The sequence below is a fragment of the Pteropus alecto genome, unplaced genomic scaffold (assembly GCF_000325575.1).
Source record: "Pteropus alecto unplaced genomic scaffold, ASM32557v1 scaffold95, whole genome shotgun sequence".
Taxonomy (NCBI): Eukaryota; Metazoa; Chordata; class Mammalia; order Chiroptera; family Pteropodidae; genus Pteropus; species Pteropus alecto.
The window spans coordinates 17,023,459-17,038,154 of NW_006441071.1; the positions used below are offsets into that span (position 1 = coordinate 17,023,459).

General features: G+C 44.7%; 1 protein-coding gene across 2 annotated transcripts in view; it reads left to right on the forward strand.

The window, feature by feature from the left end:
• The window catches only part of FAM189A2 (family with sequence similarity 189 member A2), a 50,155-nt gene extending 37,601 nt beyond the window's left edge, over positions 1 to 12,554 (forward strand). For both annotated transcript variants that reach the window (XM_006918481.3, XM_015594552.2), the window contains 5 exons: positions 4,445 to 4,574; positions 4,736 to 4,814; positions 6,164 to 6,316; positions 8,561 to 8,853; positions 11,667 to 12,554. In XM_006918481.3, coding sequence (XP_006918543.2) covers positions 4,445 to 4,574; positions 4,736 to 4,814; positions 6,164 to 6,316; positions 8,561 to 8,853; positions 11,667 to 11,870 — 859 coding nt within the window. In that variant the 3' untranslated portion in view covers positions 11,871 to 12,554. The remainder of the gene's footprint in view (positions 1 to 4,444; positions 4,575 to 4,735; positions 4,815 to 6,163; positions 6,317 to 8,560; positions 8,854 to 11,666) is intronic.
• Positions 12,555 to 14,696: the final 2,142 nt, after the last annotated feature.

Consider the following 14,696-nt stretch of genomic DNA (forward strand, 5'->3'; position numbering starts at 1 on the left):
AGGGTGGGTATCTGCTCTTGATCTGTGTGCTTTCCTGGATTTGTCCCCCAGTCCTGAGACAGCCCCTGACCAAATCTAGGTTGGAAGTAGACAGAAGTGTTTCTCGTTACCATTCAAAACTTTCTTGAACGAACATGGGGGAGGGTGTTAAAGCAAAACACCTTTGTGAGAAAGAAGACACTACTCAGCCTAAAATGTATACCCGGAGTTCTAGATCAGATCTCCAACGGGCAAATACTCTTATTTTCTGAAATTCTACCAATATCGGAAAGTGCAGCCCACTTTCCTTTTTAAAATGGCTAAATTTATTCACCTTTAGATACATATTCTATCAAAGATATTTTTAGTTTCACTGACTTTGCTAGATTCTCAGTATAAATGAACTTTGTAGATACTAGCTGTTTTACCCCAGTTGGTAATTTTCTATCTTGTAAGCAGGTAGGCAAAATATTAATGAATGTTTTTAAAAAATTTCCACAATCAGTTATGCTAAGTATTTTCACACAATAGAGGCTCCCCATTTCTTGTAAAGTATTATGACCTCTCAGAAGAGGTTTATTTATTTAACTTCTATAAATACAACCACTTCATGCATTGGTATCTCCTTGAGAAAGTGTTTCTCAAGTTACTGTCATAAACTGAAGCCTGATTGAGGTCAAGGCTTCTGTCCAAAGATGGCTAATCTACTTTGTGAATCGATTTGTAAGTACAGGAGGGGCTCTGCATACCCCGTCTCCACTACTCTAGGGAGCCCCCCATTCTCAGAAGTTGGCTTGAGCCAGGAGTCAAAAAGAAGAGTCTGCAAACCCTTTCATGAAGGTGGGCCTGGTTGTACTGTGGGGATGATACCTGCTATAGAATATTAAAGAGGAGGGGGTGGGAGCCAGGTTGACCCGGGCATTTCTTGAAGGTGAAGTCAAAAATCCCACCCATTTTCTTTCCTAACAAGCTTCAAAACCCACACTCAAGTGGAGCAGGGCTGTGCTAGAGGTTGATGCAGTGCTCAGCTGTTGGGCGGGGCACCCTCCCTTGCTGCCCGCTCCACGGGCAGCAACTCTACCACCGTGTGCCCAGTGAAAGGGCATATTAGCTGCTGCATCACTCTTGGATGAATTCTCAAGGCCTATTTGTAGCATCAAAGCAGAACACATGCATGATCTATTTGAGTTTCCTCTTCATCTTCAGTGCTCAGGAACATGAGCCAATGAAGGTTTCCTGGAGACTTTGGATGAACTTGAAAGAGCCCAGGCTCTGGAATCTCTTAAAAGGATGACCCTTGGTAGATCTCTTATCTCTTATCATTTCTGAGCCTCAGTTTCCTTATTCACCTGCATTGCTACATGGCTGCCGAGAGGATTGTTAAGAGATTATGGGCATAAAAAAAAAAAAAAATCCTTCTAAAAATAAAAGCTTAGACTGAGCTCTACCAATGTTACTTTCCCAGTTTCAAGTGTTCTTGGCATGAATCTTACACTTAAGACACATGTAGACCTTAATCTTACCCCTACTTTACCAGGTAGCAGTTTTCGTAAGACACAGGTTCTTAATAAAAATCCCATTACCTTTCTCAGATATAACAGGGCTTTAATTTCAGCCACTATAATCCATTTCCTTTTGCAGTGGTCTCAGTCCTAGCTGGGCATCAGAATCACCTGGGGGCATTGACCACCTACAGATACCTGGGTCCTGCAACAGGCAATTAGAGGAGAATTTGTGGAGGTGAGACCTGGGTCATCCAAAGTTGAGAAACCACCCCAGGCGATTCTACTCTGTAGCTAGGGTTGCAAGCCCTGTGCAATCAGGAAAAACCTTCCAGGAGCTACCAGACTCATTTCTCTCCAAGAGTCCTTATTTACCCAAAGAGATAAAATAAGGAAAAGCTGCCCAACAGGAAAGGAATTTTCCTGCTGCATTAACTCTAGCAGCATCTTCCATCAAAATGAGGCTTTCCTGGTCATAGAAGCTTCATTTTGCAATCATTTTAGATAAAGAGTGTCGCCCTTCCCCCTTCCAGTTTTTCTTCTCGAAGAGATTCTGTAGTAGTTTAGGATCTAAAATTGAAGCTTTTTCCTCTGACCCCTAGGCCCTAAGCAAGCCCTCTCTTCTCTGTGAACACACTATATAGGTAACCACTGGGCTGGGAATATAAAACGAATGCTGCCAGAGCTAGCAAACAAACAAGGATATTAACTTTCCAGGCAAGGGCAAAGCAGTGAAGAAATGCTGGCAGAGTTGGCCAAGGGGGAAAAGCCCAGGGTTTATAAGTGCTAGAAAGATAGCTCTTGAAGGTTATGCTGATTAAGGATTGAAAACTGGCCCTCTGGAGAGGACGGAAAGAGTCCCCGGGTCTCATTGAGTGAAAAGGTCACCTTGTTCATTGGTCAGGTCCAGGAAGAGTCTGGCTTCTTGGAGTCGCTCTGTGTTTGTAGTTCTCACACAGCCCCAGCTGGAATGGAGAGTTGGCGTGAAACCTGTGGGCAAGTCCTGCTCTAAGAAGAGAATGTCCCTTTTTTGAAAACTTTACAAGGACCCCTCTCAGCCACCCCTGAGAGAAACCCTTCATGCCGGCACTTTTATTTAGACATGTTATATGCTATGTTCTGAGCCTGCAGATATCCCCACATTAGGTGTCAAAATATCACCTCCCTTACGTTTCAGGTGAGGCAGGGGCTGAGAGTCTTCCTTTTGATAGAAGATAAAGGGGAAAGGGGAGAGCTTTTTCATTTGTTTCCTTCAGCCCACAGGAGTCTCATTCTTCTAAATCCCAGAATTCTGGACGTTTAATTGTTAGGAATAAAGAACATCACAGCTTTCTCAACTTTTTTTCCTCCACCAATTGCAGTTTTGTAAACGAGCATGGGGAATAAAATGAAACAGCCATCAATCCAGAACTGACTTTCTGAAAAAGCAGTCTCCTGAGTGCAACTGGCTCCAAAATGTCTTTCATTAGTCTTTTAGTTTATGTCCTGTTTTGCATTTCAAGAACAGATGTTAAATTTTGCTATTATTTATTTTTTCTCCTTCTCCACTGCTTTGTGGCCTGAAATCTGTTTTTTTTTTAAATATCTTCTGTGTGTGCGTGCGCACGTGTGTGTATGTGTTTAAATTGAAATATAATTGAAATAGAATACAGTTTCAGGTGTACAGCGTAATGATTTGCCATTTGTTTGTATTGCAAAATGACCACCACAGCAAGACTATCATCTATCATTATGCAGAGTTTAAAAGTTTTTTTTTTTTCTTCACACAATGCAATGTATAGATATGCCTTAATGCTAAATTGTACACCTGAAACTTAATGGATTTTGTTAACCAATGTCACCATAATAAAAAATAAATAAATAAATAACAAAAAACAAAAACAAAAGAAAAAGTTATTTCTTGTGATGAGAACTGTTAAGATCTACTCTCATAGCAACTTTCAAATATACAAAACAGTATTATTAACTGTAGTCACTATGCTGTGTATTACATCCCCACGACATTTATTTTATAACTGGAAGTTTTGTTAAAGAATACAAACTTCCATGTATTTTTAACTATTATTTTGAAATTTAGCTTCTTTGTTACCTAGATTATTTGCGTACGTGTGTGTGTGTATGGAATTTTCTTCTTTTTTCCCCCCAATCTTAACAGCAATTATGATGAATTTTCACTAATGCAAAGTAAAATGAAAGTTTGAGGGCTGAAACATGTGTGCGTGTAATTTTCTATGGACACTGGCAGAAAATCTTGTGGGTTTTTTGTTTTTGTTTTTTGCTGCCAAGGGTCCCCTAGGACAAAAACCGCGGAGCCTGGCATACAGCAAGCAGTCAGTGTTTGCTGAATGGCTACCTTTAATAGGGGTCACTTTGTGATTTCTCCCGCACTGTGCGTCTTCACCTCTGAGCTATGGCATTGTTCGCTTTATTTGAAAATTTCATTTATCCTTTTAAATATTTTTTAACGTGTAGTGAGTTTCTACTGTGAACCAAACATTGGGGAAACCCAGGCAAGAAACTTGGCGCATGCTTACTAATGTAAGAAATAATTGAGTTTCCCCGAGTCCCTAGTTTTGTTTTGTGTTTTCCTTTGAGATGAAATTCACATAACATGAAATTAACCATTTGAAAATGTGCAGTTGAGTGGCATTTAGTGCATTCACGATGAGGTGCCACCATCACTTCCATCTAGTTCTAAAGCATTTCATCACCTCCGAGGAGAGCCTGTTAAGCAGTCACTCACTCCCCATACCCCACAGCCCCTGGCAGTCACTAATCTGCTTTTAGTCTCTTATGGATTATTGTTTCCTTTTTGCCTAGTGGATTTAAAAGGAATGATGGCATTGCATTTTATACATGGTCACTTGCCTAAGCATAACCCTCTAGAGGCAAAGGCCAGTGTGCAGGAGCCGCTGCTGTCAGGTAGCCAGTCAGATGGCCTGATGCCAGCGTGCTTTTCCTAGGATGGTTGGTCCCGATGTCATTCCACTGCCGCATATCTACGGAGCACGAATCAAGGGCGTGGAAGTGTTCTGTCCACTGGACCCCCCACCTCCCTATGAAGCTGTGGTGAACCAGACCGACCAGGAGCAGGTACTGTTTATAGGGTTTCTCTTCGGTACGTTGACCACAAGTATGTGGCACAGAGAACAATGGGAGAACGTGCCTTACAGATCTTTTTAAGAAGTTTGCTGAGTCCAGATGACTCTTGAGCTGATTATCAACAAATCTCTCTCTTCTTTCCGGTGATTCAGGGATCTTCATTCCAAATGCCAGAAGGATCAGAAGCTGCCACGAGGCCTTTGGGAACAATCTGCATACCAGTGGCTCAAGGTGATAAACCCATTATCACTGCCCAAACTTGTGATTCAGTAAATTGAAACATGATAAAATTATGATCTCTATGATATTTTGTTGGGGGGGAGGTCAGATGTTCTTGGAGCAAATGATTTAAGTTACATCTTTTCCAGGTGTGAAAATACGATCAGCTATTAGGGCTTACAAGTGAGAGTTAACATGTGAACAGAAATACAGATATCCTTAGAATCTTTTAACCATAATAACCAGACTATTCTGGACCTAAGAAATAGATTACAGAGTTTAATTTGGCATTCCCGTGCTTTCCAACCAAAGATTTCTCCTGTTAAAATAACATGAGCTCTTTTGAAGGAAAAATGCGTTTCATTTATTGCAGGACGATTTGCTGTGAGGTTACGCCCTCATTTATAACCTAGGGCCCAGGTCATTCTGCCTTAACATGTGCTGATTTCTGATTTCCAGTCCCGCATTAAATACTAGAGTCAGTTTATATTTATCCTTGTAATTTAAAGGAACGTTGTTATAGCTGTCTCTTTTTGAAGAGGTTTTAAATGACCCAGAGAATTGTCCACCAGGACAAATCTGTCCTTGGTGATAAATAATGGATCAACCTAGCTATTTTAGGTGGAGGTAATTTTTCAGCAGCACCATTTGGAATTGGGTTCCTGTTCTGTTCACCTTCCATCCTATGTAGAATTGTGCAGCACACATACGTTTCCTACGTATGTTTGTAATTCTTCTATTTCTTCAAAAAGTTTCCCAGACCACAACTCAGGCTCACAAATTATGTGACTTTCTTTTCCTGAGTAAAAGTCATCCAATTCCAGACTGATTTTACTGATTCATTTAGTGGCCGCTGGCTCTTTAACTTGGCTTTCTAGGAGTTTCACAGCCTGGCCTGCAGATGCCTCCTCTGCCTGCATTTGGTCTGCAGCCCTCAGGGCAGCCACCTCACCTGTGCAGGTATTACCTTCCACCCAATCAAGCTCATCCTGAATGGCTAGAAACTATAAGATAGCTAGGAGCTTTCCAATACTGCAGCTGTAGTAGGATGCTTCACCAGAGAAGATGCTAAGTGCCTTTAGAAAAAAACTGACATTTTGACTGGGCTTTTTAATTTTGTTCTTGGATTTAAAGGTTTTTATTTGTTTTTCTTTTAGGGCTAGAGGGTGGTTTGGGGAAGAGTCATTTCCCGTAGTGCTGGGAAATACAAACTTGCTGGGCCAGCAGCCTAAGCAAATGTTGTTAAACTGTATTACTCGTACCCAGCAGGTGTGGGCTCACAGGTGTTTCCTGCCCAACATTCTGAAAGCTGCAGCTGGTGAAATAAATTTTGTTTCTCTTGTTTAAAAAAAAAAAATCAGGTGGGGACACCCCTAACACACCTGGAGAAGAAAACGCATCCACTTCAACTCCCAACCCAAACCAGCTACATCCCATGAGAAGCGGAAGAGCCCTGCAGCCCCTGAGGACAAGATCGAAGAGTGACCCTGTGCTCCACCATTCCGTGGACAGAGGTGAGGTCATTCCCCAAGCTTCTGGCAGAGCACTTATTTGCCTAAGGGTGCCAGGTGAAAGCAGGTGGCTCTGGCTGCCCAAGGCCCTACATAACAGTTCAAGAGATATCTCAAAGGAGGTTAAGAGGTCTTGGGAAAATAAGATATTCTACATGCACATTAGGAATATACATCTGCCATATCTTTTAAAGCTGGTAGGGTTTTTTTTTCCTTTTTACGTCATTTTCATCAAAAGCATTTGGTTGCACATGATAGTATGGTACGTACTGTACAAAGAAAATTTTGCAAATCTAGTTCTCATTTCTAGATGCTCACTATCCTATGGGAATACGCATTCTCTCTCAAGGAAGAAATCAAAAGGATGTATTTTTAAATCTCTTCTTCTATAATTTAATATTAGTTATCTTTTTACTATGTATGAGTAAATTGAATTATTTAAATCTGACCTTGTTTTAAGAACTCTGGATAGAGTGAAACTTACACTCTATCTCTCTTCCTCTCTGTTTTGAGTTTGTGTAAAGATGTTATTTAATTAAAATTTTTTTTAATTAAAAAATTTTAAATAACATTGAGTCATTTTTTCTGAATATATAAATACCTGAATATCTCAAAATATGTCCTCATTGTAGAAAACTGTAAAACAATATAAATAAATAAAGGAACCAAAGGAAGAAAAAGAAAACCTGTAATCCTACCAGCACTGGCTTCTTTTGGTGACCTGTTCTCACGAGTGGCCTACGGTCTCCTCATGCTCTGTGCAAATACTATTCTCACCCTTCTCTCTCTGGGGCCCTGTGTCACCCCCTTACAGTCTGGTTCCGTCCCTCTGACAGCCTGTGTTGTTTGCCGCAGCTCTGGATTGACCGTGTGGGAGCCAGAGAGAACACTCCTGTCTCTACTGTGGCTTCTGCGTGGGGAGGAGTCCCACCGCCTGGGACTGAGCACGCTTCTGCAACCCCAGCAGGCTGGCAGCCTGGCCCCTCAGCTCCCCAGACCCTTCTTCATTGTGGGTCTCTGCCCTACCTGGCACATTGAGGACTCGAGCTGGCCTCCTGCCAGCTTCAACAGGAACTTTGCACAGCTTAGAGAGATCTGTCCAGAACCCTTTCCCATTCTGCAGTGCTCCAGGGGCGAGGACGACATGTGTTTACCTGTTGGAGCCCTCCGTTGTAGAAGGGACCAGGTCGCCTTCAAGTGACTGAGTGCAGTCCCTGACTCTGTCCTCATACATGAGTGTCTGTAGGGAGTATTTCTAGAAGATTCCGGCTCTGCGAAATGTACCTGGCAGCCTAGGAGGACCGCCGCTAACCCTTGTTTAGAGAGCCTCATGCCGACCTTTCTTCAGAGGAAAAGGATGCTTCCCTTCCTCCACCTGTTCTCCCACCCCCGCTTCCTTTCTCCCTTGAGTATCCAAATTGCTGCTTCTCAGGCTTTCACAGACGGAACTCCCCAGTATTGTGCACACTGCAGGCTGCTGGCTGCCTATGAACACGTGGAGATCAGGCCTCAGTTTCACTTCACCCATCGGACAGTGTAGTCACGTTCTGCCGGTCCTTATGCCCTTGCTGAAGTAGGTAGTTGTGGAAATTAGAGCCTGCTGTGGATTTCCCAGGCCTGCTGTTGACTTTTGGGATGATGTGTGATCTTTCTGCATCGAGATTTCTCTTTCTGTAATAGCCAGCTGTAGAGCTGCCTCGCAGCCATGCTGTGAGCATTGATGATATAAGTCAGTACAGTGCCCTTGAGGATGTTTAGGACAAAGGTACAAAGTGAACGGAGTATTCCATCCATCCCGCAAGTCTTGTCTCCTCAGTCCCTCTCTTTAAGTGGCTCCTTCATCCTCCCTGCTTGGAATGTTCTTTTATTGTTCAATCGTGTTTTTGGTCTGTTTGCCGCATCCATCCCCATATATTGGTCATTACCCCGTGAAACTGTCGCTCTGTTATAGTTTGTATTCCGGATGCTCTTCTCTATCATCTGTCTTTACCTTGGGGGTGTGTTTTATGTGGCACAATAAAATGTTTGGGGGACATGTCCTATTGGAACTACATGTCAGGAAATAAGCTTGTGTCATAGTGGTTGGTTTTGTTTTCTTTTTGCAAAATGAAAAGCAAGCTGTGCATGGCCGTCAGCATTTGTCACATGCTTCCCATGCTGAGTTTAGTGGTCTGTGGTGTTTCAGATACAGGCGTGTTTTCATAGGGGCATAGCCAACGGGTCTGTGTTGTTTATCTTTGCCCACAGCCACCCCTGTGCTCAGCTGTGAAGCTGCGACTCAGACTGAGGGAAGACCGGATCTGGCTGCGGTGACCTTGAGGAGGGGTTTGAGATCCAGAGCTTCACGATGCAGACCGCGTTCTTTAGTAGATTATAAATCTTACATAGACACCAAGCTGCTGGTGGCGAAGTTCCTGGAGCAGTCCTCCTGCAGTATGACCCCGGACATCCACGAACTTGTAGAAAACATTAAATCCGTTTTGAAGTCTGATGAGGAGCACATGGAGGAAGCCATCACAAGTGCCAGTTTCCTTGAACAGGTAGTTTTATTATTAATATCCAGTGTGAATCAGATAACTTGTTTCCATAGCAGCTGAGGGGGCTTCTCCGATTTTCTGTCCAAGGCACAGTAAGTTCATGATCACTGTATCCAGGGAAATGTGGTTTGGAGGTCTATGGAGCTGGCGGGGAGAGGAAGCTGAGCACTTTCTTTTCAGGTGTGGTGATTTTTCCGTAGCGTGCTTGGCCCAAAGGAAGACAAACCCGTATTTCTGGGATGTGGATGCATGCCTGGAAAAAGAAAAAGGGTGCAGCTACAGCTTGGGGATAAGAGCAAGGGATATGGGCAGTGTGGGGCACATTTAGCACTTGGTTTCCTGTATTGAAAGTTCCCTTTGGGATGGCATGTATTTTTAGCCCCTCGACAATGATGGACATACATGAATTTTCATATTGGCAAGATTCTGGGAACTGTTCACATTACCATGAAATGTTTGGCAAGATTACTAAGCTGATAGGACTAAAAGGAATAAACACCTTTTCCTTTCCATAGGTTAAAAAGTACAAGGCAATCCCCTAAACAGAAGCCACCAGGGAAAAGAAACAATCAGGCCACATACATGATTCATTTAGGTGTCAGATTTTGTATTTTTAAAGTGAAGGTTGGACTAGGTGGTCTCTACGCCTGTATCTCTGAATGAAAGAAATTTTCTTCTGATGAGAACTGGGGATGGGTCACAGCTTTAGTTACCCACCTCTTTTAAAAGCGGTCATCTTTGAGACCTTAACCTCATTGCTCCACATATGTGGGGTAGCTGTTGAAGGCAGTGTACAGTGGTTTGTGGTGTTACCTGGCTGTGCCTGTGTGTATTAAGTGCCTAGGATATACCTCTTAAGTTGAATTGGGCTGATTCTCAAGGTCATTACCAGCTACAGGATCCTAGGTAAATTTGTAGGCAGATTGAATAAATAGCCCGCTCACTTTCCTTTCTGTTCTCCCTTTCTATCTGCTGGCCTGTTCTAATAGAAGCCAGAAGCCAGATTCTCTCCCAGTCCCTCAGGGAACTCAGGGGAGAGAAAGTGCTATTCAATTACTCACATGAAGACTTACTGAACTGTGGACCCTCTTGTCATCTGCTATCTAACAGTGGTCAGCCAGTGGTCCTGGGTCAAGCCCTAGCTAGTAGCCTATGTAGGGGAGACATTTACATCCTGGTGCCCCTGGCCTGTGCCAAATGTCACTCGCTGCCTCCTTCCCTCTGTCCATCCCCAATGGCCTGCTAAACAGCACCAGGCATTTGGAGTCACTTCTCAAAGGCTGCCAAGCTCTGGTGAGGTAGGAGCTGGAGCAAGCAGTTGCTCTGGACCTTCTGCAAAGTCTTGCTCACTGGAAAATCACTCTGGGAAAAAAGAACAAGCACTCGTTGTCTGACAGTACTATCACTACAAAAACTTGCTGGGCCTTTGTGCACAGACTAGATAAAAGTTCGGGTACCGGGATTGTTGCAATCGACTCGGCTCATCTGCTGGAGGCTTCCAGGGCCAGATCCTGGTGGTGACGTATCATAATACCACACCCTCCTCAAACAGAAGGAGGCAGGGACCGGAAGAGGAGCTTTGATTTCTGACTCTACCCAGCCTTTGCACATTTCATTCCTTCTATATTATTAGAAAGTGTTTTTAGATCCGTTTTAATTTTTACCATTGTCAAAACCATTGGTCCTAACTTACACGTCAATAACACTTGACATCTGTGAATGTTGGAATTTTCTTCTTAATCAGGGAATAAGCACAGGCCTTAAAGAAAAATAATAATAGAATGTTAGCAAATCTAATGTCTCATCTATTTGGGAGAGTGACCTTTTAATGACCTTAAAATCCCAGAATGGTACATACTAAACAAAAGTCATCCCAGTGATTGTCCTACAATGTTGGTGGGAATTAGGCAGCTGGGTTTTTCCCAAGGCGCTAACAGTGTTTAAGGTCATGTAGCCATGACTGTGTTTGCATGTACTGAACAGTTCCCCCCCTCATCAATCCCATGTTTACAAAGGAAGTGATATGATATATTTAAAGTTATATATGTGGCACATTGCAAAAATAGATCTAGCAGTAGAACCATTCTTAAGAGTTTTTACAAATAAATTGGCCTAGTTGTGATGTTGTTTATTATGTTGTTTATCGAAGGGTTATTAGATCAATTAGAAGTATCATCGGTTTTGGTCGACATGTTATAAACTCATTACCTGTTCACAATGCCAGGCCCAGGGTTATCCAATTTTCAAGTACTTCGGTATCACCTGGGTTCTTATTAAAAGAACAGATGCCTGAGCCCCACTCCAGATTCACACGACAATTGGTCTGGGGGCAGCTGTGCATCCCTGTTCCTGACAAGCTCGCCTCTCCTGCTGTAATGTGCACACCCCAGTGAGAATCACTGGCTTAGACCACAGAGAAATTGTAAAAAATAAAAAAAGTGATGAGAGGGATGCTAAACATAAAGTGAGAAATTCCAATAGATGAACCAGTGAAGTGAGGCAGGTTGACAGTTGAAACCATAGGAAATTTGGGGAATTTCTTAGGAACTTTAGAAAAGAGGCGATATGTTAAAAGTCTCCCTGGAATTCTGAGTGGGTTCAACTTTGGGAAAATACCCTTTTGTCTTTCTCAAGGCAACTAAACTAAACATTACATGGATGGATGTAGGAGGCAGATCCCAGGACCACATCTGGTGAAGTTTAACCTCTCCCCATCCTCTTTATTCTCCCAAAGATAATGGCCCCATTGCAGCATGTAGGAAGCAGATCCCAGGACCACATCTGGTGAAGCTTAACCTCTCTTTATTCTCCCAAAGATAATGGCCCCATTGCAGCCTAGCACTTCTGGGGTCCACGTGCTACCCTCGCGGAGACAGCCTGGCCTGCTGCACCTGCAGAGCTGTGGAGACCTGAGCACCTTCGTCTCGGCAGGGAGGCCGAGAGCCGAGAGGAGGCCCCGGCGAGTGGAGGCTGAGCGGCCACACAGCCTCATCGGTGTCATCCGAGAGACTGTCCTGTGAACCAGTGGGGCTAGGCTCCTGCAATGACCTGCGGAGCAGGAAGGCAGATGGGCCCCGGAAGGCAAAAGGCTGCTCCGAGGGGAAGGACCCTCTTTCTCACCTGGCTGGGAGTTGGGGCTTCCCTCTGGGAACTCCTCAGAAAGGGGGGCACTTCAGAGGACATTTGTTCCTGCTCTTTGGCTCCCCTTTTTGCTGACTGAGGGTGTTCGAGGGTGAACGAGCAGGTTCTCCCAGGCTTGTTTAGTTGTGGGGCTCATCAAGCTGGAGGCCATGTGACAGCAGCATCTCTCCTTCCTCTGCTGGGTCCCCTGCCCTGGTGTAGGCAGAAACGGGGCTCGTGAGTCTTTGCCGCTCTCCCCTCATGGTGCTCTTCCTCACCGAGTGCTCTGTCACTGGAAGGACAGATCTGCCGGGCTGCTATTGACAGCTCCTGCAGCCTTGCACTGCTCAGTGAGAGAGGAATTGGCACGGAAGCAGGACAACTAACCCTGACGTTCTGCAATCGTTAAGCCTCATCTTAGGTCACCCTGAAATTACACTCTCTAGGGAAAACAGGAAACCTTTTCAGTGACAAATTATAATGAAAGACGTTTAGGGAGAGTATTCTTGTTGATTCCATTTATTCATGCTTGCAAAACTAGAGACGGCTGAGGCAGGACTGAGAATAAAAATGTTTACTTTGGACCTCTGGGCTCGGTGTACAACATTTGCGTACGTGGAGGTGGCCAGGCTTTACCTTACCGAGGGTTTGGAACTTGGGGCAGTGGAGGTCTGGTTTGCGCAGGCCACCAAACCAGTTTTATCTCTACCACCCTCATCCCTGTGGATAAAAATACATCCGTCATCCAAATGTCCTCTGGAGCTGCCTTCTCAAGGGACCATGAGTAATAAATCAGTAAAGCGATTACAGACTGGGGACTAGTGCTGAGAAGGAAGGAGGTGGTTAATGAAGGCTTCTTTGAGGAAATGGCATTTAAACTGGACTTGACTTCGAGGGATAGAGAGCGGTGTTCCAGGCGAATGGAATGGCCAATGCCGGGGCTCCCAGCACGAGCGGCTGCTGTAGGAAGAGCCTTAGGCTGGATTTTATGCTCACACTGAGGTACTGTGGAAGAGTTTTCAACAGGAGTGACCAATTTAATTTACATCTGAAGAGATCACATGAGTAGCAGAGACTAGTTTAGGTCAGGATGTGGGATAAAGGAGGTGAGGAGCAGAACGAAGAGGCTATACACAGGACAGGACTGTCGTGCTCACTGGGCACTGCCTGTGTTTCAGGTCTGTGCCGGGGGCTTCACACACTCTCATTTCACCCTCACAGCAGCCTGAGAGGTGGGAGCTATGTTTATCCCCATTTTACAGGTGAGGAAAATGAGGTTCGGTAACTTGCCCAAGGTCACTCAGAAGTTAAGTGGTGGAAATGCCATTCACATCCCAGCAGCCCATCTCCAGAAACCACGCCATTCCCCAACCTCTCAAATAGTAGCAGTTTGCCGCTCCTTGCTTCTATGAGAAAGCGACTGCTAAGACTCAGACACCCCAGGCTCCAAGCCCACAAACTTTGCCAGAGTGGGGACTGGCAGGAGGACAGAGGACTGAGTAAAGAAGAGGGAGAGACAGAGGAGCCGAGCTGGGTTGAAAATCTAGCCGTGGAAGCAGACCTGGAAATAAGGGAGACTGGGGGCCTGTAGAAAGGCTGGGGTCTGGGCTGCTTCCCTCAGTGAGCTGTTTGTAGGAAAGGTTTCCAGGGGTTTCCCAGAATGGAATTTTTTCCCTTCTCCTCCACCTGTCCCATGTACTGAATTCCCCATGAATGCAAACAGACTTCCCATTTCTTTAGAAGTCCTCTGCTGTTTGGCACTGTAGCAGGCCACTGGTGGCTGGCCCACTTCCCTGGGCCAAGCCCCTCTGCCCTCTTTGAGGGGCTCTGCTGTGTTACAAGCCCCAGGCTCTCTGACACCCTTGGACCACCCACATAGCCCAGGTTAGTTGCTTTCCTCTCTTATGGCTGTTTATTTGCTCCCTACCTAGCGTCCTGGGGTGAGGCCAGGAGCTCTCAGCCCACCAATTTGTTCTTCTCCCAGGGCTGGGGAAGCGAGGACTGGCCTTCTCCACTCAGGTGTGGCTGGGTCTTTTTCACCCTTCTAGCTTCTGTTTTCTCCCACGACAGGAGAGCACCCCCCACTCCTCACCCCCCACCCCCCAGCTGCATTCCTTTCCTTTTCCATTCTGAACTCCTTACTGCTCAACTCCAACTACCACCACAGAACTTACCATCTGCCATGAAGGCTCAGGGAAGACAAGTGGGGACCATGTCTGCTTCCAGCCTTGGGGCAACCATCACAGAGGTGGTCTCAGCAATCTTGAGAAAAGGGAAATTGCCAGCAACAACCGGAAGAGGAAAGGAGAACATGAAAACTGAGGGCACCACTTGACACACATAAGGAAGAAGTGGGGACCTGTCTCAACTTTGAAGATTTGACCTTGCAGCCTGGGGAACGTGCCATGTAATTTCAGCATCTGAAGGTACTGGTGAAGTCAGAAAACTGACTTGCGCCTTCTCAGACTTTAAGGAATATTAAAGTTAAAAATATATATTACCTATTACAATGTATATTATAGTATCAAATATAATATTTTATATGTATTTGCTTAGGGAGGGAACTTAGAGGTCTCGTGTTTCATCTCCCTGTTTGTCTCTGTGTGATATACTACAAAATACATGAGCATTAATAATGTGATACACATGCACGTACAGAATTGCATGTACACAGGGAGGGCAGCTCTTTTGCATTTGGAGTACCTTAGGCATCCACAATCCAGTGC